The sequence below is a fragment of the Petaurus breviceps genome, unplaced genomic scaffold, assembly GCF_028583685.1.
Source record: "Petaurus breviceps papuanus isolate PSGF00001 unplaced genomic scaffold, PetGlider_PUasm1.0 37, whole genome shotgun sequence".
Lineage (NCBI taxonomy): Eukaryota > Metazoa > Chordata > Mammalia > Diprotodontia > Petauridae > Petaurus > Petaurus breviceps.
Window position 1 is genome coordinate 85,641,876 of NW_027186296.1, and position 23,632 is coordinate 85,665,507.

General features: G+C 39.8%; 1 protein-coding gene across 1 annotated transcript in view; it reads left to right on the top strand.

Moving 5' to 3' along the window:
- RBM20 (RNA binding motif protein 20) overlaps positions 1-23,632 on the top strand; it is a 251,069-nt gene that overhangs the window by 207,469 nt on the left and 19,968 nt on the right. The window contains exons 6-10 of the mRNA XM_069098942.1: positions 144-287; positions 3,533-3,664; positions 14,161-14,240; positions 16,832-17,495; positions 22,976-23,065. Of these exons, the coding sequence (XP_068955043.1) occupies positions 144-287; positions 3,533-3,664; positions 14,161-14,240; positions 16,832-17,495; positions 22,976-23,065 (1,110 nt within the window). The remainder of the gene's footprint in view (positions 1-143; positions 288-3,532; positions 3,665-14,160; positions 14,241-16,831; positions 17,496-22,975; positions 23,066-23,632) is intronic.

The window sequence follows — 23,632 nt, forward strand, 5'->3', positions numbered from 1 at the left end:
GAAAGAAAGAAAGAAAGAAAGAAAGAAAGAAAGAAAGAAAGAAAGAAAGAAAGAAAGAAAGAAAGAAAGGAAGAAAGGATGAATGAATGAATGAATGAATGAGGTATGTTTTGAAGACCAGCACTGCTATTTGTTCCCATCAGTTTTCACAGCGGAAAGCCACTGCTGGCCGAGTGGTACACATCTGTAATCTCCCTGAAGGAAGCTGCACAGAGAATGATGTCATTAACTTGGGACTACCCTTTGGAAAAGTAACCAATTATATTCTCATGAAGTCCACCAATCAGGTTTGTTTATCTTTCCTTTTCCCTTCAACTGCAGTCTGTACTTTTGCTTTGAAATCTACTACAAAAGCAGAAAATGTATGAATTTTATGTATTTAAGAAAGACGTTAACTAAAAGTACTGCTTTCTACATATAGAGCTTACCATTACCAATTGAAAATTCACTTAAAGTTATCTTTTTCAGTGGTTGAGATTTTTACTTGAAGCCGTAATTCATATTTCTTTACCTTGTATTCTTTTTAATGAGTCTCCAATGGCTGGAGCTGGGGGTAGGGTCTGTGACTGGTGAATAGAGAAATGCTAATGAGCCCATAATGAAGATAGAAACCATGACCTTGGCCCCAGGAGCCCCATATTCTACCCAAAGAGCTAATATCATATTCCTTATCAACTCTTTGAATGTGTTAGGCTGAATTTAGAGCCAGTTAAGAGCTGACTGGGAACAGTTTTTATCAATTAGTCCTTTGTAGTAGCTGTCAGCTCTCCTTTCTCTGTCATCCAGCTCTTCCAATAGCCCCAAGCCAGCACTGGGAAAAATGTGAAATTATTAAAGTATATGTTACTGTTACCTCTGACACATGGGGAGCAGAACCAGTGAATGATCTTACATTTCCTGAGATGCCTGGTATTCTGGGGCCTGAGTACTTTTTAGCTCTGTTTCCAAAGACAGAAAGGAGTATTAATTTTCTGATAGAAGTCAAAAAATTTTTGCTTTTACTGTTGAATCAAGGTACAGCCTTGAATCAGACCTTTCCTCTATGATGATTCCTAACTGGCCATGATTCTTTTTTCTCATAAAATTTGACAATTCAGTAACAAAATTTTCCCCATTTATTTTGCTCATCCTAAGTGTGTGGCCAGCTCTCTAGAGCTCTGCTTCCAATATGAATGCATTGAGATTCACTATTCTGCTGTGACTTAGCTATTTTTTGTTTCTGTTTGATGGCTGGAGCATGATAGCTAGTACTACTAGAGGATTTACATATAAAAATTACGTAGAAAGGTGGGTGGTGGGGCTGGGAATCCAGCTTATGGCACCTAACTGCATAGTCCTTCTCACTCTACTATGGGTTGGGCTAGAAAAGAAAAGGCAGCTAATAAGAAACTAGTTTTTTTTAAAAAAAGATTTCATATAAACTTTTCCCCCCTGAATCTGTCACAAAAAAAAAAAAGCTTTGAGCTTAAATAAAATGCTTACTCTTGGAGCTTCCTAGTCACCCAGGACTCAACTCTTATGGAAAGCAGGATTGAGTTTATTATTATTAAATTCATTCAATTTAGTTTTTTTTTTTGGGAGGGGAGAGGGCAGGGCAATTGGGGGTTAAGTGACTTGCCCAAGGTCACACGGCTAGTTAGTGTTAAGTGTCCAAGGCCGAATTTGAACTCAGGTCCTCCTGACTCCAGGGCCGGTGCTCTATTCACAGTGCCACCTAGCCGTCCCTTTAGTTTGTTTTCTAAAAAGTCTTTGGAATAAATAAACAGGTTAAACTAGTCAAAATAATTAGTCCAGAAATACCAGGTAGACAGATTCTTATAAGAAACATCTTCACCTCTACCCCCACACACCCATAATGTTTTATTAGAGGAATTAAAGAGAGAAGAAAATGTGAGGTGGTCATCAAAATAGTTTTCTTTCTTCTTGACACACAAGAAACACACTGCCAGGCTTTGCATATGTCCTATAACTTCAGGCTTCAATTCAGAAGAAATTAGTTCTAATCCAGCATCTGCAATGACCTTATTTATGATGATAGTAGGTTAGTCATTTCCCTTCTCTGTGGCTTACTTTCCTCATTGGTAAAATGAAGAGGTTATACTATACGATTTCCAATATCTCTTGTAGGTGTAACATTTTAGGATTCTATGATTTCTGCATCCACAGGCAGTCAGGATTCAGATACTATGGGCTTACAATTATGTCTCTAGACGCCCACATCTGGCATCGCCATCACTAATAATATGAAATATTTAGCACCTAGCATAAAGCAGATGATCAGGAAATATTTCTTGATAGGTTTGATCCTAGGAGAATCAGTTTTGTATTTTGTCACCCAAGATGGTTATGCATGTTTAAGATTTAACATGCTGTAAACTTAATAACAGCTGGTTTTATACAACACTTTCAAGTTTTTAAAGCATCAGATACACCTCATCCTTAAACAACCTTGTGAAGTAGGTACTGTAGGTAGTATTACTCTCAGGAGACTGAGGCTTAGAGAGGTTTAGTGACTTGTCCGCATTTACATAGCTAGTATCTTATAAGCTATGTGTTCCAAGGTTCTTAATTTCCTCATCAATAAATGCTTAGACTGGATGGTTTATTTATTCCTTTTAGCTCAAACCTGTGATTCTATAAAGCATCATAAGCAGGATTTGAATCCATGTTTTTCTTTATACCATATCTGGTGCTTTCTCTAGTGTACCATGCTTCTTTATTCTAAACTGCCATAAAGGGAGAGCTAGGTGGCACAGTGAATAGAGCACTGGCCCTGGAGTCAGACGGAGGACCTGAGTTAAAATCTGACTTCAGACACTTAACACAAAAACTAGCCGTGTGACCTTGGGCAAGTCACTTAACCCCAATTGCCCTCAAAAAAATTAAATAAACTGCCATAAAATCATAGGATCAGCCAGTCAATAAACATTTATTAAGCCCTTACCATGCATCTAGGCACTGTGCTATACAGTAAGGATTAAAAAAAATAGTCCCTGCCTGACCTCAGAAAACTTACATTCCAATAGGGAAGACAGCACGTAAATAAGTGGGTACATATACGATATATACAGAGTAGATAGAAGGTAATTTCAGAGTGGAAGTCACTGGTAGCTGGGGGGCCTGGGAAGGATCTTAAAGGAGGATCAGGAAGCTAAGAGGGAGAGCTGAGGAAGAAGTGCTTTCCAAGCATGGGAAATAGTGCCAAGGCACAAGTATTTAACGTTAGAAGGGGCACTGAAAGTCCTGTCATCCAGCCTCACATTACACGAGAGTAAACTGAGGCCCAGGTTGTGGGTTGCAAAAACGGGAGTCAAACCTACATTCCTTGACTCCAGATGCAGGACTCTCTCCACTACACAATGGGACTCCAGGAAGGAGTAATTTCACAGGGTGACTGTCTTAAAGCAAGGCGTTTCTGGTTCCACTGGAATGAAACCCACATGGTTGGGGGCCAAGACTGATCTTCCTACTACCGGACAAAAAGTGCTAAAAACATGAGCGCAATAAACATGTTTCTTTTTCTTTGGTATAGGCCTTTCTAGAAATGGCTTACACGGAAGCTGCCCAGGCAATGGTACAATATTACCAAGAGAAGTCTGCTGTGATTAATGGTGAGAAATTGCTCATTCGGATGTCCAAGAGATACAAAGAACTGCAACTGAAGGTAAAGAAGGAAGGAGAGGGTTCTTGCTTTTTGTACTATGACCATGCCTTGGCTGACAAGGAGACCACTCAGTGTCATTGTTTGCTACCAAATCTGCTTCTTTCTTTCCTTTTTTTTCGCTTTGTCTCTTGCCCTACCCCTTCTTCTTTTCTACTTCCCTTCTCTTCCCTCTCCCTGCCTGGACTTCCTTGCCTTAGACCTGTCAATGACTCCAATGGGCACTACTTAGCCTCAGTGGCTTCATCAGAGTGAGAGCGAGCTTTTGGAATATCAGTTTCAGGGGTGTATCCAAAATCCCCAGCTGTAGATTTTCAGATCTGTCTGAAAGGTTAAAGTCAAAAGGCAAAGACGTATTTGTCTGTCTAGGTGCCAGGACTCTGACATGTCTATATTTGCAAGTTAAGTAATGGATTATTCACTTTCCAACATTAGATACAAAATTCCTTTGCCAGCGGTTTTGTTTCAAGCCAGACCCCTGAATATTCCTCAGATTAAAGAAAACCTTTTGCTCATTTCAGATAAGGGAAAGATCTTTTTTATGTTTACATTCAGCCAAACTTGGCAAAAGCTGGTGTTCTCTTGGGATCTTCCCCAGAGGACTGGAATTGAATTTCTACCCTGAATTCTCACTGGAATTCTAATTAGAACTATTAGGCCATAGTTATCATCATCAAAACGCAAAGTCTCCAGATACTTTCTTCCTAGGAGAGAACTTAGGGTCATACCTTTCTAAAGTCTTTCCCCAAAAAAATCAGATCCTCTATTTCTGACAGGTCAAGGGTAGCCCTTGCCAATAGCCCATTATGCATTCTGGATATCTCATCCAGGACCTTTTTCTGGGATTCACTGAAAATTTCCATGTTTTTCATTAACACATATGTTGGCATCCTGACATTTCAAAGGACCCAATAAATAGCTTAGAATGGCCCTCCGGGGGAAATCCTAGGACTACATGAATCTATGACAAGAGCCTTTCTCTTTCATGAAATCTCACCACGGTTCCCAAAAAACAATTGGATTGGTTCCAGTCCTCTATCCCTTAACTGTTGTCTTAGCCAATGACTCCAAGAAGGAAAGGAAAGGAGATGAAAAACAATCAAGTTTCTCCCCTTTCTAATCAATCCTCTGCACAACTGGTAAAGTGACATTCTTAGTGTGGGGATGATCATGTCACTCCTCTGATCAACAAACTCCACTGGTTCCCCATTTCATCTAAGATTTTAAACACACACTCTTCTGTTTGGTATTTAATACTTTTCACAAGTCAGCTGTAACTGATAACCCTAACCATATAGCCTGCCTACCTTTTCAGAACTGTTATACATTACTTTCCTTCCTGTATTCTGTGGTCCAGCCAAATTAGCCTTCTTACTAGTCCTCATAGACAACATTCCATGCTCCGTCTTCCTGCTTTTGCACAGGATGCCTACTCTCCCTTCCCCTTATCCCCATGCCAGAAATGCAATCTCTCCTTATCTCTTGGAATCCCTAGTTTCCTTCAAAACTAAATTCAGCTCAAATATCACCTCCTACTTAGGTTTTTCCCAATCCCAGCCTCCTCCAGAAAAACACTTTGTATTTATTGTATATATACATTCTGTATCTATTAATGTGTATACATATCATTTCTTCTCATAGAATGTAAGCTCCCTGAGGGCAGGGACTGTTTCATTTTTGTCTTTGTATCCCATTTACCTGGCACAGTACTTGCCATATAAAGGGCCCTTAATAAATGCTTGTTGATCAATTATTGATTGACTTCTCATATTTTGCAATGTATTAGTTATTCTTGAATATGTATTGTGTCTTCTACTAGACTATAAACTCTTTGAGGTCAGGAACCATGGTCTTCTCCATTTCTCTGTCTCACTCAGTACCTAGCCCAGGACGATGCACGTAGTAAAAGCTCAGTAAATGCCTTCAATGAATGTGAGAATAAGAAATAGAGAAGCTGAAGAGGCATTCTGAAGTGTGTTCCTCCTAACCTCTGAAGGACTAACGTGAAATTAAAGCTGGGCAGAACGGGACCAGAATGTTCTGCCACTTCAGGCCAGAGAGCTAGGCAGCAGCAACATGCACTTACTGAGTGACTGCTATAAGTGTGAGACTCTCTGGGCGTCTGGAAGTGCAGCCCCACGAGCCTCACATTTCTGCTGGAAGGAAGCAGCACAGTGGAGGGTGGGGTTTAGGTGGGTCCCCTTCTCCATGACCCCATTTGGGGTTTTCTGGGCAAAGACACTGGAGTGGTTTGCCATTTCCTTCTCTAGCTCATTTTACAGGTGAGGAAACAGAGGCAAACAGGGTGAAGTGACTTGGTCTTCAGAACACAGAGCCCTCAAAACTAGGGCATTGGGGAAAGCTGCTCTTTTTGGCAAGGGTGGGGAACAAGTGAGGGTCTAGGCTTCCCTTCAGCACACCCTCCCCATTTCTAAACCAGGATAGTTGAGAAACACTTGGAAAACATCTGATGAGCTGGTCAGTCATCTACATCTAGAATCATCAAGGGAGAAGTCCAGCATGTGATAGCAAGGAGGGGCATTGGATGTGATCTGGTCCAAACCCTCCCCCACCTCCTGTCATTTTTTTCAGAAGAGGAAACTAGCCCAGGAAGTTGGAAATATTGAGCCTGGTGTGCACAACATCATGGCACAGAAAGACCTGAGTTCAAATCCAGCCTCTGTCACTCACTAGCTATGTGACCCTGGATAGTGTTATTTAATCTCTCTTTGCCTCAGTTTCATCATCTGTGAAATGGGGATAATAACAGCACCTACCTCCCAGCGTTATGATGAGGATCAAATGAGATGATATTTGTAAAGGATTTAGCCCAGGGCCTGGCACATAGTAAGTGCTATGTAATGTTAGTCATTATGATTCATCATTATCATCATCATCATCATCATCATTATATAATCGTAATGTGCTTAGCACAGTGCCTGGTACATAGTGAGCACTCTACAAATGTTAACTCTTATTATAAAAAGGCATTGTGAGGGGGCACAAAGGCACCAAGAGCTGTAGTCCAGAAGATTGCACCATTTTCTAATTAATCTAACCCTTTGTTAAGCTATCACAAACGTTACCTGAGCACCTGCCATGTATAAACCATCATGCCCGCACTGTAGTATAAATATAATATAAATAATAATATATTAACAATTAATAAATATTAATTAATAATATAAATAGAATAGCAGCTAATATATTATTTTTAAGTTTAGAAATCACTTAACATATATCGTTTGATACTCACAAAAACCCTTTAAAATGGGTTCTGTTATCATGACCATTTTACAGATGAGGAAAGTAAGACTAAAAGGTTAATTGATTTATGGAAAGTCTAGCAAGAGTCTAAACAGGTTTTGAACTCAGGTCTTCTTAATTCTCAATCTAGGATTTTATCTATTATGCCATCTCATTGCCTCTGTGGTATGAGATGCAAAATGAGACGTACATTCTTGGGCATGGTTAGTGTGGGAATTTGTTTTGTGTAACTATGCATATCTGTTACAAGGGTTTATTTTTTGTTTCTTTTTCTCTCCCAGTGACTGGGAAAGGGGAAAGAACAGAGGAGGAAGAGAAAGAAAATAAATGCTTGTTAATTGGGGGAAAAAAGCCCAACAACAAATAAATAAAGAAGTATAAAATCTTTTTATTAGCTTACAATATAGTTGGAGAGACAAGACAGAAATCTAAGGGGATTTAACCAACAAGACTATTCTGAATTCAGAGGAGTCTTGGAGTAGAATGGGAAGGTTTCCTGAAAGGGAAGGGATTTGAGCAGGGCCTGGAAGAATGGGGGGATTTGGCTGGGTGGCTTAGAAGGGAAGAGCAGCCCAGGAGCGAGAAACAATGCAAATTAAATGCAGAAATGGGAAAACACAGTAATAAGAATGAGGCGATTTTGATAGAACACATTTCTGAGGTGCTCTGTGCTACCCTGTGGCCTTATTAATAATAAATGACATTTGTGTAGCTCTTTAATAAGTATACACAGCACCTTACGTGGATTTCTTCTTTGGGGCTTCACAACTACCCCCCCACACACACACACCTTTTATAAATTCAGCCCTCCTAGGTCCCTAGGCAATAGGTACAACATCCATATTTATCTTCATTTTGCACATGGATAAAGTGAGGTTTATAGTCAACCCCAGGAGACTGGGCCAGATGGACAAAGCCAGGACTGGGCCTGAGCCCTTGATGACTTAGCCTGGAGGTGAAGCCTCCAAGCATTTCAGCCTTCCTGTGGGTCCATATGCACTTCCTTAGAGCCAACATCCTTTGGGGGATGATTCTGCCAAGGTCTTGTAACCATGTGAATCTCTCATTATTTTGTCTTAGAATCAGCGTTATATGGGTTCTTACGCTTCTTATTAGTCTTATATTGTGTAGCTTTGCTCTATGTAGCTGGTAAGTATAACATCTTCTTATTCCCTGAGCCAAGGGGGCCTTCATAATTGTCTGTCTTTTTTGACCTTTAGCAACATGATGAAGAGACTCAACATTCCCTGGGCCAGAAAATAAAGGTCAAACAGTACTTGTTTGTGACTCCCTGTTTCCTCAAAAGCCTCTTCCCTCATCTTTGTCAGATTCCTCATGGTCATGCTTTGGCTACATATGGAGTCAAGGATGACTTTGGTCAAGGTCAAATAATTATTTCCACAGAACCTCAAAGACAGACTGAATCTCAGAGACCATCAAGTCCAAGAATCCTTTTGATATCTTCTCTGATAAGTGGTTCTCTAGCTTCAATATGGAAATCTTCAGTGTGGAAATTGGGGGACCCATTCCTGTCACACACGTCCCTTCCCCCATTCCACCTTTGGACAGATCTTTTAGGAAGTTTTCCCTCACATCAATCAAGCTAAAATCTGTGTCTCTGAAAGTGCTCCATCTTGCTCCTAATTCCACCCTTTGAGGCCAAGTGGACCAAGTTTATTTTTTTTCCACATGAAAGTTATTCAATATGCTGGGAGACAGGTATATTTTAACCTTGGTCTTTTCCAAGCTAAATATCCTAGTTATGTTAACTGATTCACATCTACCATGATCTATAATCATTTCACCATCCTGACTATTCCCTTCTGGATATACTTCAGTTCTTCAGCAGCCTAAAATTTGACTCCCAGAATCGAACATAGAACTGTCTATTTGATGTGATCAAAGCAGACTACAATGGAGGTGTCACTTTCCTCAGTGGAACTGAAGGTAACATTTGGTTTTTCAGTTACCATATCACACTGCTGATTTCTGTTAAGCTTGTATTCTATGAAAACCCTCATATTTTTCACAGGAAGTATTTTCTAGACACACCTTCCCCATCTATACTTGTGAAGTTGAATTTTTGAACCTCAGGGTCAAACTTCACATTTATCCCTATAAATTCCATATTATTACATTAAGCCCATTATTCTAACTTGTCAAAATTTCCCAACTCTGTCATCTATTATATTGGCTCTCCCTACCACCCTCATCTCACCTGCAAATTTGACAAGAATGCCATTTTGCCTTCCATCTAATTTATCAATTAAAATATTGAACAGCACTCTAAGACATTTCACTGAACTAGAGACATCTCTCCAAGCTGACACAATGCCATTAGTGACTATTCTTTGGGTGTGAACATTCCTCCATCATTTAACCCACCTCATCATATACCATCATATAACCCCCATCTCCCTATCTTGTCCACAAAAATAGCATAATTGCTTGGTCACATGCTTTGCTGAAATATAAGCATGCTATGTCCACAGCATTACTTTCACCTAAAAATTCGGTCAAAAATTAGAAATGACCTGGCGTGACCTCTTCTTGTTGAAACCATCTTATTGAATCACTGTCCCTTTCTAAATGCTACAAACTACCTATTTAATAATAATATCTAAAATTATTTCAGGAATCAAGGTCAAGTTTACTGGTCTATGAAATTAGCCCTCTTATATTCAAGGATATTTTTGGTACCCCAATTTCTTTGACAAATTATTAGCAGCATCTTGATAATCACACCTGTCTATTCTTTTGGTATTCTAGGATCTAAATTCTTTTGGGACTAGTGACTTAAACTCATTGACGATAGCTTCGTGCTTGTCTTGTCTCTTAATTGGCCACAGGTTTCAAATAATATTTTTCTTCTATCATTCATTTTCAGTCCACAAATGATTCTTCCCAGGGTAGGGGGGGAAGGGAGGGAAGAAGAGAGAGAGAGAGAGAGAGAGAATAATGAGTTAAGTAGTTATCTTCTCACTGTTTATCATAGTTTCATTCACCATGAATGAGTGGATCCCTACTTCAATTTCCTTCTTGCCCCCAACAGTTTTTAAACCCTTTTTGTTCTCCTTAGCAATCAGTGCCAGACTTGGTTGATTCTGAGTTCATTGTGAACTTTAAGGATCTCCCGGAGAGCCACGTTCCTCTTTTGTATTTATCCTCAACTCTCTGTCTATGGTTCCTTCCTTTTAAAAATTGGAGTTGATTGATGAGCTTCCTAAGTGGCCACATCAGTATCTTTTCTCTTCCTTTTCTTCAGAATTTCTTTCCTGATAAGTATCAATGTCTCTTGAGTTGACTTACCTTGAAGTATTTTAAGCCATTGTTGCTGTTCAGTCATTTTCATTCACGTCTGACTTTGTGATTCCCATCTAGGGTTTTCTTGGCAAAGACACTGGAATGGTTTGCCATTTCCTTCTCTAGCTTATTTTATAGTTGGAGAAACTGAGGCAATGGAGTTAAATGACTTGTCCAAGGTCACATACCTAGTAAGTTTCAGAAGTCAGATTTGAGCTCAGGAAGATGAGTTTTCCTGACTAGGCCCAGCACTGTGTCCACTGTGCCACCTAGCTGCCCCCTATTTTAAGCTAATTGCATTCTATCTATCCTTTCTCTGAACTCTTTGAAATCAATTTTCCCACATTCTAACATGTCTATATTGGGTTTTTCCTTTCTCTATCACAAGTTCTAAGAGTGAGTGGTCACTTGTCCTCAAAGACATTACTTATCTTTCAACAAACAGTTCCTATCTTCTATCAAGTCCAGAGTGGCAATTTCCCTGGTAATTTTCTTCTTTTTTTAAAGGATAAAATTGATAAGGCAAATTAAAAATGATCAGATGCTCAGCTTTTGGCAGAAAGGTAATCCCAACAGATGAAACAGATGTTTCAGTCCCCTATTTATTCTCTACCTTGCTTAACTTTGTGTTGTATTTCCTAAACTCCTTATCTAATTGTTTCTGTGATCCAGGTGGTCTGGTAGCACAATCTCTTATCCCATTCATTTCTTTTATCCCTACCACCTCACATTTATTTAGTAGTTTGCTTTTTTTTTATTGAGACTGGCTCTTGATAGGCCATCCAGGCTGAAAGTACTGGAGGCACTCTCTGGCTGGATCCCAGTGCTGATTGACAGGGAGGCTTTGGCCTGCTCTGTTTCTGACCTAGTCTTGTTTGTGCCTTTTAGGCAACCTATTAACCCTCAGCTCCCAGGATCTCGCTCACTATAACTGTGCTGGGTTTAGTGTAAACACCCAAGGGGCTTTAGCCCTATTATAGCTCAGACCTCCTGAGCTCAAATGATCCACCAGCTTCGGCCTCAGCCTCCTCTTTGGGAGGGATCACAGGTATGTCCTATCATGTATTTCTCTTTCAGAGAACTTTTACCTTCATCATCTATTTGGATACTCATCATAGCCCCAAAAGGTAGACAGAGAAAGTATCATTATCTTCTTTTACAGGTGAAGAAACTGAGGCTCGGAAAATTAAAATGATTGGTGCAGGTTCTCATGACTGGGAAGAGCACATCTGGGATCAGGTTTACTGCTTTCAACTGCACTTTTTTCCCCCTACTATATACTATCCTGTCTTTAAAAAAAATTAAAACATTTCTAATAATGGCCCATGCCAGGAAGGGGGAGGAAATTAAATGAGCATTTTATCTTATTAAGCTTTCATTAATCCAGGAAAATAACTATCAAGTCTGGGGATTTTTTCCACTCAACTTCATCCTATCATCATCATGACTTTTGAGCTTAATGATTGAGAAGCCTAGCCTATATTTGAGAGAAGGAAAAAATGTGTTGTTTTTTTTTTAATCCAGTAAAAACATCTTCTAGTCCAGGAAGGTATCATCAAACATACTTCTTTGACCCTGGGGATTTAGGGAACCTTTCTCTGGAAAATTGCTGGGCCCTCTCATCATTGCTTGAGATTTTCAGGCAACCACTAGAGGATGCTGTGAACAGTGGGGAAAGATTAAAGTTCCCTCTGTAAGCGAGGCCAGCCACACACTTGGAAATCTTCTCAGTGAAAAAGAGGAAGGGAATAAGCATTTATGAAGCACCTACTCTAAACAGCAAAATAGAGTTGAGTTTAAGTTAAGAGATTGTACTGGTCCCTAATACGACTGAAACCCAGAGGTAATCCTAACGCATTCCCCTTTCTAGAACGCTTCAGCCTTTCTCTTCACCTTCTCCCTCCCCCTTCTCTGTTGTCTTTGGGTACTGACCCAGCTGCTAGCTCTCCCCTGGGATAGTAGAGAGGACTTGTAGTAGCAAGATGGAACTGATCTGGGAAGCAGCAAAAGTCCTGACTGGGTCAAATTGATTTCCTACTTTGGAGACTTTTTTAAACCATTTTTGGGGGGGGGGTCCTTTTAGCAATTAGTGGAAAAATCAAGGGCTTAAACCTCATGACCCCTGAATTCTAGTCTCAGACTAACCAGCTGTGTGACCTTGTAAAGTCACTTAACCTCTGTTTGCCTCAGTTTCTTCAATTGTAAAATGTGGATAATAATAGCACCTTCCTCAGAGTGTTGTTGAAGGGACCAAATGAGATGTTTGTAAAAAGTTCTTAGCACAGTGGGTGGCACATAGTAGGCTCAACACAAAACCTTATTCCCTTCCTCCTTATCTTTTTCTTCCTCATCCATAAACCAAGAATTAGATAAGGACAGAGCCAGGGGAGGGATGCAGGAGAGAAGGAAAGGGGGAGACAAGTTGTGGAGGACAGGGAAGAGAAGTTAAATGAGGTTAACAGTGAGAGTAGCCACAGGGGCTCTCTCTAAGAAGAGCTTGGCTGTCTAGTGTAGGTCATTATCTCATGACCTCTCTTTCAGAAGAGCATGTACTTTTTAGAGATTTTTTTTTTGAGAACATTGATTTTATGCCTTTTGACCATTAGTGAAAAAAGCCAGAATCTGAATATCAAGAAATCTGATTTCTAGGTCCAATCCAACTAACCTTAGACAAGTCATTTCTCTCTGAGTTCCATTTTCGTCATCTATAACATAAATGATGATTAAATTAGATGATATCTGAAGTCTCTACTACATCTAACATTCTGTAACTCACAGAGGGATAATAAAAAACATTATATTCCCAGAGAGTAAATTCTAACATTCTTCCCTAGTTTTATTTATAAAAATATTTTTTATATTTCATTTTCCTGAACTTGACAAACTTCCATTAACATGAACATTTCTATATAAAATAAAGACAAAAAAGGGATTGTTTCAGAAATCACAAAGTTTTATTAAACACAACTTGTGTTTTAAAACTTATGGTGAATTCAGTTTGTTGGTTTCAGAGCTCTGCTGCTTAACTGTGTCTCTCTCTGAACTTCCTGCCATTATATCCTTTTTGAAATTAAAATTTACTTTTAAATTAACAGAAATCTATGTTAATGCTTCAATAACCCTCTTGTTTTCTTTTTATTCTTTTTTTTGGCATCACTACAATATTCTTCCCCTCATATCCCTCCTGTCCTATATAAAGAAACAAACCTCACCTGTGACATATAAGTCAAATCAGCAAAATAGACATATCTGAAAATGTATGTCACCTCTTCACCTTGAGTCTATCACCTCTCTGTCAGGAAGTAGATAGAATACTTCATTGTCAGTCCTCAGAATCATGGTTGGTCATTGCATTAATCAGATTTCTTAAATCTTTGAAATTTTTGTTTTTCTTTACAGAGTTGTGGTCAGTGTATAAATTTTTCTCCTGATTTTGCTTCTTTCCCTCTGTATCAGTTCATACAAGTCTTTTCATGTTTCTTGGAACCTACCCCTTTTGTGATTTGTTATAGAACAGTATTATTCCATTATGTTCAAATGACATAATTTGTTTAACTTCTCCCTAACTGATGGGCACCCCCTTATTTTCTGGTTCATTGCTACAACAAAAAAGTGCTGCTATCAGTAGTTTTGTATATAAGGGTCCTTTCCCTTTGTCTTTAATCTCTTTGAATAAGCACAGTAGTGGTATTAGTGTTGCTTTGTTTTCCATCTCAGTTGATAATGCTAACATTAGCACTAATGTGTTCATTTATCAGTAGCATTTTAAAATGTTACCCATGCATTCCTTACTGCCTTTGCTTCATTTTATTCTCCCTCTTGAGTAGAGAGTATCTTCTTATAGTGGCTGAAGGGAATGACCTCATCCTGTAGTTTGGTATTGTCAAGAATGATTGAAAGTTAATTAAAAAAAATTTTTTTTTTCCTAGAAACCTGGGAAGAATGTTGCAGCCATCATCCAAGACATTCACTCTCAGAGGGAGCGAGACTTGTTCCGGGAAGTAGACAGGTGAGGCATAACTGACCAGGGAACTTGTGGAACAGAGTTGAACCATGGGTAAAGCAAATTCTGAGCAGTCTATAAAATTCACCCATTTTACATCATAAGGGAAGTTGAGCCAGGCAGTGAAAACCCTGACCATAAATCAAGTTGAGTTCTTGGTTTTATTCTTTAACCCATCCAACATAAGAAAACTGCTCCATTGGAAGGGATCCCTAAGGGATTTTTATCATGGCTTGTCAGCCAGGGTTTTATAAATACTGTTCTGAGGCCTGGGGCACATTGTCCCTCCCATCTGCCCTCCTGGCCTGCCTAGTCAAAAGTATTATCCAATTTGGAATTTAATTCCTACCCTCTTGTCACTTACCCCTTACCTCAAAACTGCTTAGTTCATGTGCCAAAAGCTCCAATATCCACGTTAGCTTAGGTCCAAGTGCAACTTGTACAATTTATTTTCAAGGGGAAAGTTAATCCATAAATAATAAAAATAAGTGCAAGGACTATTAATGTAAGAATGTTATCTGAGTAATTTATTCCTCTACTGGTCAGTTCTACATTTTATTAAAAATAAGCTAATTCTAATAGATGGTTCTCCAAATCTCTTCAGGGGTTGGGTTCAGGCCCTGGCCTTATGTCATTCACTCATCTAACTAAGACCCTGGTGCTTATTTGAGCCCCCTTTTCCATGGATTCTTGTAGGAATCCACTCCTCATCTGCACTGCAGAAAACAACATAAGTGAGTTTCATGCCTGGCCAATCATGAAGACTTTAGAAACCAACCTTGTGTTATCCCACAGCCACCCAGCTGACTGATGATTATAGCAGGATACACCCTGTAAAGCAAAACAACCAATTTCCCATCACCCAGGGATAAATGCATCCCAACATCAATTTCACCACTTAGATTTCTCAATGGCAGTGTGTTCATACGTCACACCCACCTCAAGAGTTAACATTCTGGTTGTCTGACGGAAGGATTATCTTAAGCCCAGGGCTTCTCCTGGCATAAATTGAGCCTCTGGAAAATATGAAAGTTGGGGTCCTTCTTGTATGCAAAGGTATTGGTGGGAAGAAATGGTAGGAAGGAGCCCAGCCCGAATCTGGAGCATGTCTGCTTTCATTTAAAACTTCAGAAGCTTTTTTGTTTTAGTGGTTTCTACCTACAGTCTATTCTCAATTATTTATGCAAACAGACAGGAATGTAGATAATGCAAAAGAGAGAGTCATCCACGAAACATCCATTCTGGGCTTTGGCGTGAATTATTTTTCCCCCAACAGACTTAATCTTCCTAACTCTGTTTGACTTAAGCCAGTATGTCAAGCCAGGATTAAAATTTACCACAAATACAAGCATACTATCATATTTAAAGTGGCAGAAACAGCAGTGAGAGACCTGATGTAATGTGATTTGTTTGCCATGCTCACATGGATGGTATCCTAATCTCTCTAGTGTCCCTAAATCTCAGGTTTCCTATTGGTTCAGCCAGGGGACCCTAGCAGTACATATGAAATCTGACAGGTATTAACATAACTATGGTCTTTGTGACCCATGAGTCACTCTCTGGTTAGAAAAGGCAGGTCTGCTTTTCCTCAATAAGACCTGGAGTGGATAATTTTATCAAAATGCTACAATATTAGAATGTCAAATGTGTATCTTATTTAATCACAAAATATTTGTGTAGGACTATGTTTATACATGCATATGTATATGTGTGCTTTTCAGTATCTGTGCATGATTGTAAATATGCATTTGTGTATATCGATATGTGTATATCCCTGTATACTTGTGTGGGAGGCATGTGGTATAGAGGGTAAGCTCTGGACTTTGAGTCAGAAGGACCTAGGTTTACATGCCGCTTCCTTCACTTATTAGCTGTGCAGACTTTGGCAATTCATACAACCTCACTGGGCCTTACTTTTCTTGTCTGTAAAATGAGGCAATTGGAGTGGTGTATATGTGTATACATATGTGTACATGTGTGTATATGCATGTGTTCATATGTATGTACACACATACAGTATAAAGATATAGAAATAATTATATATTATTATAAATTATATATAATTATAAATATAATTGTTAATAGATATATGTGGTTAATAAATGAATAATAAATGAAATAGATAAATATAAATTTTATGTGCGCACACACATATATACCTATTCATATATAAATATGTGTGTATGTATACATGTGCATGTGTGTATATATGCATATGTTTATACACATGTATATGCATGCCCCCACATATTCTATATATTCCTAGATTTAGAGCTGGAAAAGACCACAAAGGCAATTAATGCCAAGTGCTTCATTTTACATCTGAGAGAAGTAAGACCCAGAGAGGGTAAGTGAATTGCCAAGGGCCACATACCTAGTGTTCACACACACACGTGTATTGGTGTGTCTGACTACATGAGTGCATGTATTTGCTATGTTTGATAATATGTATGTTCTATGTTTAATAATATGTATATGTTTATAAAATATATCCAAGTATTTATTAGTGTTGAAGATTGTATGTTTGCATGAGCCTGTATGTGTGTGAATGTGCATTTTGGCATGTGTGTATACATCTTCCCTTTTTTCCTTCACAGATATGGCCCTGAGAGACCCAGATCTAGAAGCCCAGTGAGCCGCTCACTCTCCCCAAGGTCTCACACTACCAGCTTCACCTCCTGTAGCTCTTCCCACAGCCCTCTATGTCCTTCCCGTGTAGACTGGGGCAATGGTAGGGAATCCTGGGATCAGTCTCCCTATGCCAGGCGAGAGGAAGACCGGGATCTGACTCACTGGAGGGAAAACGGAGATGATAAGAGGGACAGGACAGACACTTGGGTTCATGATCGGAAACATTACCCACGGCAACTGGACAAAATTGACTTGGACAGCCGGATCGAAGGAATGAGGGGACACAGAGACAAATACGTCCGGCCCACTTCCCCTAGTGCACTGCACTCCTCTGGTTACAAAGGCCGAGAGGATGGCTATTACCGAAAGGATCCCAAGCTCAAACCTGACAGGTATCTCAAGCAGCAACAGGACAGTCCTTTGAAGTCCAAAAAAAAAGAAGAGACTAGATTAAGAGAAAGACACATCCACTGTGAGGACTCAGGGAAGGAAGACATTTTGGAGCCCAAGGACAGCAGGACCTCAGAGAATGCCAAGGCCAAACAGAGTGAGAAAAACAAAACCACAAAACCAGACAGAAATCAAGAGGGAGAAGCGGACACAGAAGAGAACAAAGCAGCAGAGATTGAGGTAATACATATTTCCACCTCTGCTTCAGAGGTGGGACAGGAGAATCTGGTTCCTAAAAGTGTTTTGATCTGGTGAGAATGAGTTTTTGGTAGGACCTCAGAATCGCTTGATGCTGAGTTTTTCTGCTGCCCTGTTTGTACAGGGTGGAGTTACAGTGAGGTGTGTGCACCCATACACTCTGCCAAGTGAGATTAGATCTTCCATCCACACAGCCCTCCCTCCCACCAAAAGTGTTGACCAATCCTAGTTCTTCAGAGAAAGGAAGTAAAGGAAAGAAGCAGCCACCTCCCACAAAATCATTATTGTCCACCCCCGTGGCCTTGGTGTGTTTTCCTAGACACGGTTAATTGCCTGCTCTGTTTTGCTTCTCTTTTCAAAAGACGTGGCAATTACATGGCCCCTTTCATCCCGGATTCTCAAAGGGCTGAGGTGGCATGGCTTTGGTTCACACAGTGAGTCAGGGGCAAGTCTTGAAGTTCCAAACTTTATAGACTAACCGCTGACCTCTCCTGATGCCTAAAACCTGCTCGGTATGTCTAGGTATAGGGGCGGGTACAGAGGAGATTTTACATAAGGAAGATGATTGGTTTTTTTCCTCCTCTGAGTTGTATATTTTCCACACCTTAACCCCACACTTGGTGCCACAAGATCATAGATCCATGGGCCTGGTAACCTTTGAGGCTTTGTACACAGGTATCTCTAGGGGGCAGAAAATCAGGATGATCCCCCAAGGCCTTTCATTTTATAAGGAGACCTCAGCATGAAAGCACACAGGGAGGCAGGTAACTAGCCACCAGGCAGGAAGGGGGGCCTACCAGCTGGTACCAAAAAAGAGTTGATTCTCACTCACATGGATACAGTCACTCTCCAGAGCCAATGGGAACGTCCCTCTCTTCTGATACTCTTTCTATCTTACAACTGTTCTATATTCTGCTTCTTGGTGACTGTCTCCTTCCAGATTGCTCAGAATCTGATTTCTCCTCCATACAAAAGTTGAGGATCTGTATCCAGGGCTGATTTCCCTGGACCTCTTTGTATTTATCATGCTTGGGCTGGAGCCCTGTCTGGAGTGGATGCTCAGCAAGGACTAATTAATAAAAATACCTTTTAGTCAGCTTTCTTGGTATTTTCCCCACTGATCCATGTCCTATCTCTAGGGAAGGAGTAACTGTGTTTCTAAACCTGACCTTCACCTATCCCTCCCAGAACTTTTTGCAAGAGACAGTTCTAGCCCATGTTCATTCTGCTTGGGCATGTGCCCCTTGGCCAAGAGAGGACTGAAGAGTCTGAAAATGCTTCCTTCAACTGTAATAAGGCAGAGCTGAATTCATCTTTTTTTGGATAATAACTGAAGGCCACCTGGGCTTCAGAACTGAGCAGAGATTTGATATCAGGTGTTGTAAGAAAAATCCCCATTCCATCCCAACATGGTCATTCATAGGGAGGCAGCAGGTTAGCATTTTCTGTTTCTCTTATTCTCTCTATGGTTTTATTTCTTTCCTGTGCCTCTGCCTCTCCTCCTTCCCCCAATCCCCACCTCACCTTTCCATTGATGACTGATTTTCTTTCTTCAGGGAAGTATTATAGCTCTTACAGAAAGATAGCCAGGGCACTATGAATAGGGCAGTGAATAGAGCACCGGCCCTAGAGTCAGGAGGACTCGAGTTAAAATCCAACCTCAGACACTTAACACAAAAAACTAGCCATGTGACCTTGGGCAAGTCATTTAACCCTAATTATCCTACCTTCCCCCCTCCAAAAAGAAAAAAAAAAGATAGCCAAGGCCAATATGTCCCTGAGCTGGTTAACATGTTTTCAGTTTGTTTTTCATTAGGCTCATAGCTCCACTCCTTGCTACAAAATGACCCCTTAGGCATCTGGCCATACCTCTAAACACCTGCTGATTTGCCTTCTCAACCAAAGGTCCCCCACCCTTCATTCCTAATAGAATTGTGGGTATCTGAATTCCATATATGCCTTCATTGCCCCAGAGTCAGCAGGGATCACAAGATCATGCTCTCAGAGGAGGAGGTCATCTGGTCTGTCTTATCTTACAGATGAGAAAACAGAGGAGGTCCAGAAAGTTAAATAACTTTTCTAAGGTCATGTCACTGGTAAATGGAGGCAGATTTCAAATTGAGGTCTTCTGATTCCAAATTAAAGTGCTCTTTCTACTGCCTTGCTATGGCTTAAGGTGTGCCCCTGATGTGGTCAGCAGCTCCTGATGAGTTTTTCTGATGTAGGAGAAAAACTTTTGACCCCCTTTCAATTTGCCTTTCCTAACTACTTATCATTCCTCTGAGGCTCAGGTGAACCTCTGGAAAGCCCTAGAAATATCTGAAGGAGAAGAGGAAAAGCTGTGAAGTCTGCCTCAATGACAAAAACTGATAGCCCCATCATACTCTACCCAAATTAAAAAAAAATTTGTAATTCTTGCAAACTATACTGAGTATATGTGGAAAATCTGTAGAGATGGATCAAGCATTACATAACATCCATGGATTACATAATAAGACTTCATGCAAATTTCAACAGGCACATGAGTCATATGTAGTTGCATACTAAATTTTATATATGTGTGTGTATGTATATGTACACATATATCAATTATGTAACCCCATTATAAAGTACAATAGATCTTGCAACAGGGTCACAAACAATAGATTTGGGGGGTTCATTTTGTTGCCTATGTGCCATCACACCCCAAATTATTTCAGTGAGGAAAATGGGGAATTACTTTTAAAAGACTGAGCTGGATGCAAAGGAAATAGGTGAACCAAGAAACATATTTAAGCTACCCCAGTAACATCATTGCCTTTATCTTTAGGTGCCACCCATACCTCCAATAACTGGAAAGTCTTCTGGTCATTCATATCCACCATATATCCTAGGCTCTATACATAAGACTTGGCATAAATGCTAGATGCCATTATAAATATTATCATTATTATTAAAATGCAGAATATTTCATCCAGGATAGTAATAAACAGCAATGAGACTATTATCCCAGTCCCTTTGGCAAGAGAGTAGTTATATGGTCCACCTCCAGATGAGTGCCTTTTGCCACCCTTGTTTTTTTCAAAATGTGTCATTCTCTGTCCCTGAAAAAGACTCTGGACACTGAGGGAAATTTTTGTAGTCTGAAAACATGTCTAATCAGGTCCTTTGGCAAATGCAGGTACTAGTTACCATCAAATCATAGACTCATAGGACCATAGATGTAAGAGCAGCTTTTTTTTATTGTCTTTAATCTTCCTAGTTGCAACCTAAAACATAAGTAGCCTGTTTTGTTGTGCTTAGGCCTCTATCTCAAGCTTCTCCTCATTATGGATTTAATTTATACCACATATTTGTATTTATCCTTAGTTACTTGAGCTTGGTTTAATCATCTTTATGTGCTTTTAAAATCCCAAACGGTCAGTTTTGCAGTCATTGAATAATGTTCTCCTTTTCCTCATTGGAATCATTTGTATTTGTCCTTAGAATTTCATTCTTAAGTGCATTTCACCATTCTTGAGTCATTGTCTCCTGTAGCTCATGGGATCCTATCTCCTAGGTCTCTGAATTTTTACAAAATCTACTCTCCTAGATTCGAGGGTGAGCATTAGACTACCAAGATTTCCCATATTTCCCTATCACGAACATTAAAATGTCATGACTCCTTCTACACCAGATTCCCATTATTTGTACATCAACTAGTTCCTTGCTAGTGGTCACTATCAAATTCAGAATAGCAATTCACCTCATTGTTTCTTTCACCTTTTAAAGAATGAAATTATCATCAGAGCAATTCAAGAATCTAATTTATCAATTCTGATTTTTCCAAAAGAGCATACCAGTAGATGTCCAGATTGTTGAAACTCCCTGATTGCCTGTTCCATTATTTCTTTCTAGAGCTCTTATTTTTTTCTTTTTGTCCTTACTATCTGGAAAATAGTGTCGTTGTAATATTGTTTCTGTGTCTCCTAGTTGATCTGAACCCAAATGCTCTCCACTAAGCTTTCCACATTTGATTCATGGACTTCTTCATAGCAAGTTAATCTTCTGGGTAGACAATCCTATTCCACCACTCTTTTTATCTAATTTTTCCTTTTGAATAAGGTGTACCCTTATGTTGCTATATCTCTGTGGGGGAGATTTAACTTTGTTGAGCTGAGATCTCTGACTCACTTTACTATCCAAACTTTGGACCTTTTCTATATCGATATATGAGGTCATTACTGCCATTCCTCCTAGTGATTGTTTCTTGGTAATTATCAGGCCCCTCCACTGATTCTTCCTCCGTAACGTTCAGTTTAAAATCAGGTGTCAGGAAATTGAAGCAAAGACCTCAGCAAAAACTGTCCCTCAGAATCCAAGTTGGACTTGGAGGTATCAGGGGAAGATACCAGTCAGGTTCCAATTCTTTTCCAAGCCTAATTTATGTGCCAAAATAGAGCAGTTCAGGGAATTGAAAATGATCTCCAGAATCTTTTATTTATTCTGAAACTATCCTCACCTAATAGTTCCTGGAAAAGTTTCCTGCCTTAAGGGATTGAAAAATGATTTGTTAGCCAACATTTAGGCCTGGGAAAGTGCCCTTGGGATCTTGGGAAGCTATTTGGGAGACCTTGTTTTTTGGGGATTCAGTCTGACCTCTTCTTTGGGCTTGTATTTTTAATTAGATAAGCCAGAGCAGGTCACTGTGATAAGAGGGGTAACAGTGGGAGAAGAAAAAGGGGAGAGGGGATGGGTTAATAGAGAGTAATTATCCTGAGTATAATTATTGGAAAGAGGATGTTTGACCCACGGGGTATAGGTTGGATGGCTGCCACTTTGTCACCCTGACTATGCCAAGAGATAGTTCTTAGAATCAGGAAGTATCAGGTCACTTGTAAAATTCTAATTCACTGAACAACCTTGCACCTACCAAGGATATCTTAACATAGGCTAGGTGGGTCAGGGGAACCTGCAGCCTCAAGGCCACATGTGGCCCTCTAGGTCCTCAAGCGCAGCCCTTTGACTGAATCCAGATTTCACAGAACAAATTCCCTTAATAAAAGAATTGTTCTGTAAAACTTGGACTCAGAAGGCCACACCCAAGGACACATGTAGCCTCGAGGTCACAGGTCCCCCACCCCCGGAATAGGGGTTCTTAATTTTTTATATGTATATGTTATGGACTCTTTGGTGCTCACATGAAACCTTCATTCCCCCTCTCAAAATAATGTTTAAACTAAAATTCAAAAAATTGTAAAAGAAACCAATTATGCTGAAATAGTTACAAAATATTTTTTAAAAGAAGTTCATGAACTCAGGGTTATGAAGAACCCCAGATTTAAGCTCACTCTGCCCACATGTGCTATATATGTGAAAATGGTACTATTTGTTATTGGAGACTTAATCTGAAGATGTTTTTCATTCATATTCACACTGCCCCATTGTCCCTCCTGTACCCATTGTTGGTGTTATTTATTTTGTTTTATCTTTGTTCCTCTAAGCTTGGGAAAGAAGAACAGGAAGCTTTGCAGGAGAGCGATGAATTTATGAAAATAGAAGATTCTGATGCAGCAAATGAAAGGCAAGAAAAGGTAACTTTCATCTGAGATATAGCCAGTTTACCCAGATCTGGACCACATCTGTATAGGACCTTGTGAAGGTGTTTTCACCATTGGGAAATGTGGTACCCGGACTAATTAGCCATCCTCAGATATCTCACCTATATCCTACTTCCCTTCAAACACGTGTACCTACATGCATAAACACACACGCACACGCATGCGCGCATACCCAACCTAGACTTTGAGAGAGAGCTTTCTCCTGAAATCTTTGTTTCACACTCTTTATGGTTGGCTGTAGTCACTGAGAAAACGTGTGCTAAGAGAATACCATAAGGCTTAAGAGACCATCTTGCCAAAATAGAATTTCAAGTAACAGGACCCATAGGCCATTGAGAACCTAGATAATAACCCCACAAGTCCCAGACATCATTTGTAATGCTATGGATTATATTATATAATTAGAGTGAAAAATCCAGTTAGTTCCCCCCGCCACACACACATATCCAGTGTGTTGCTTCTGAGGCACATAGAAATGTCCTTGGAAACTGTCCAGCTTCATAACTTTCCAGTCATAAGCTGGTGTCAGATGAGGAAGAT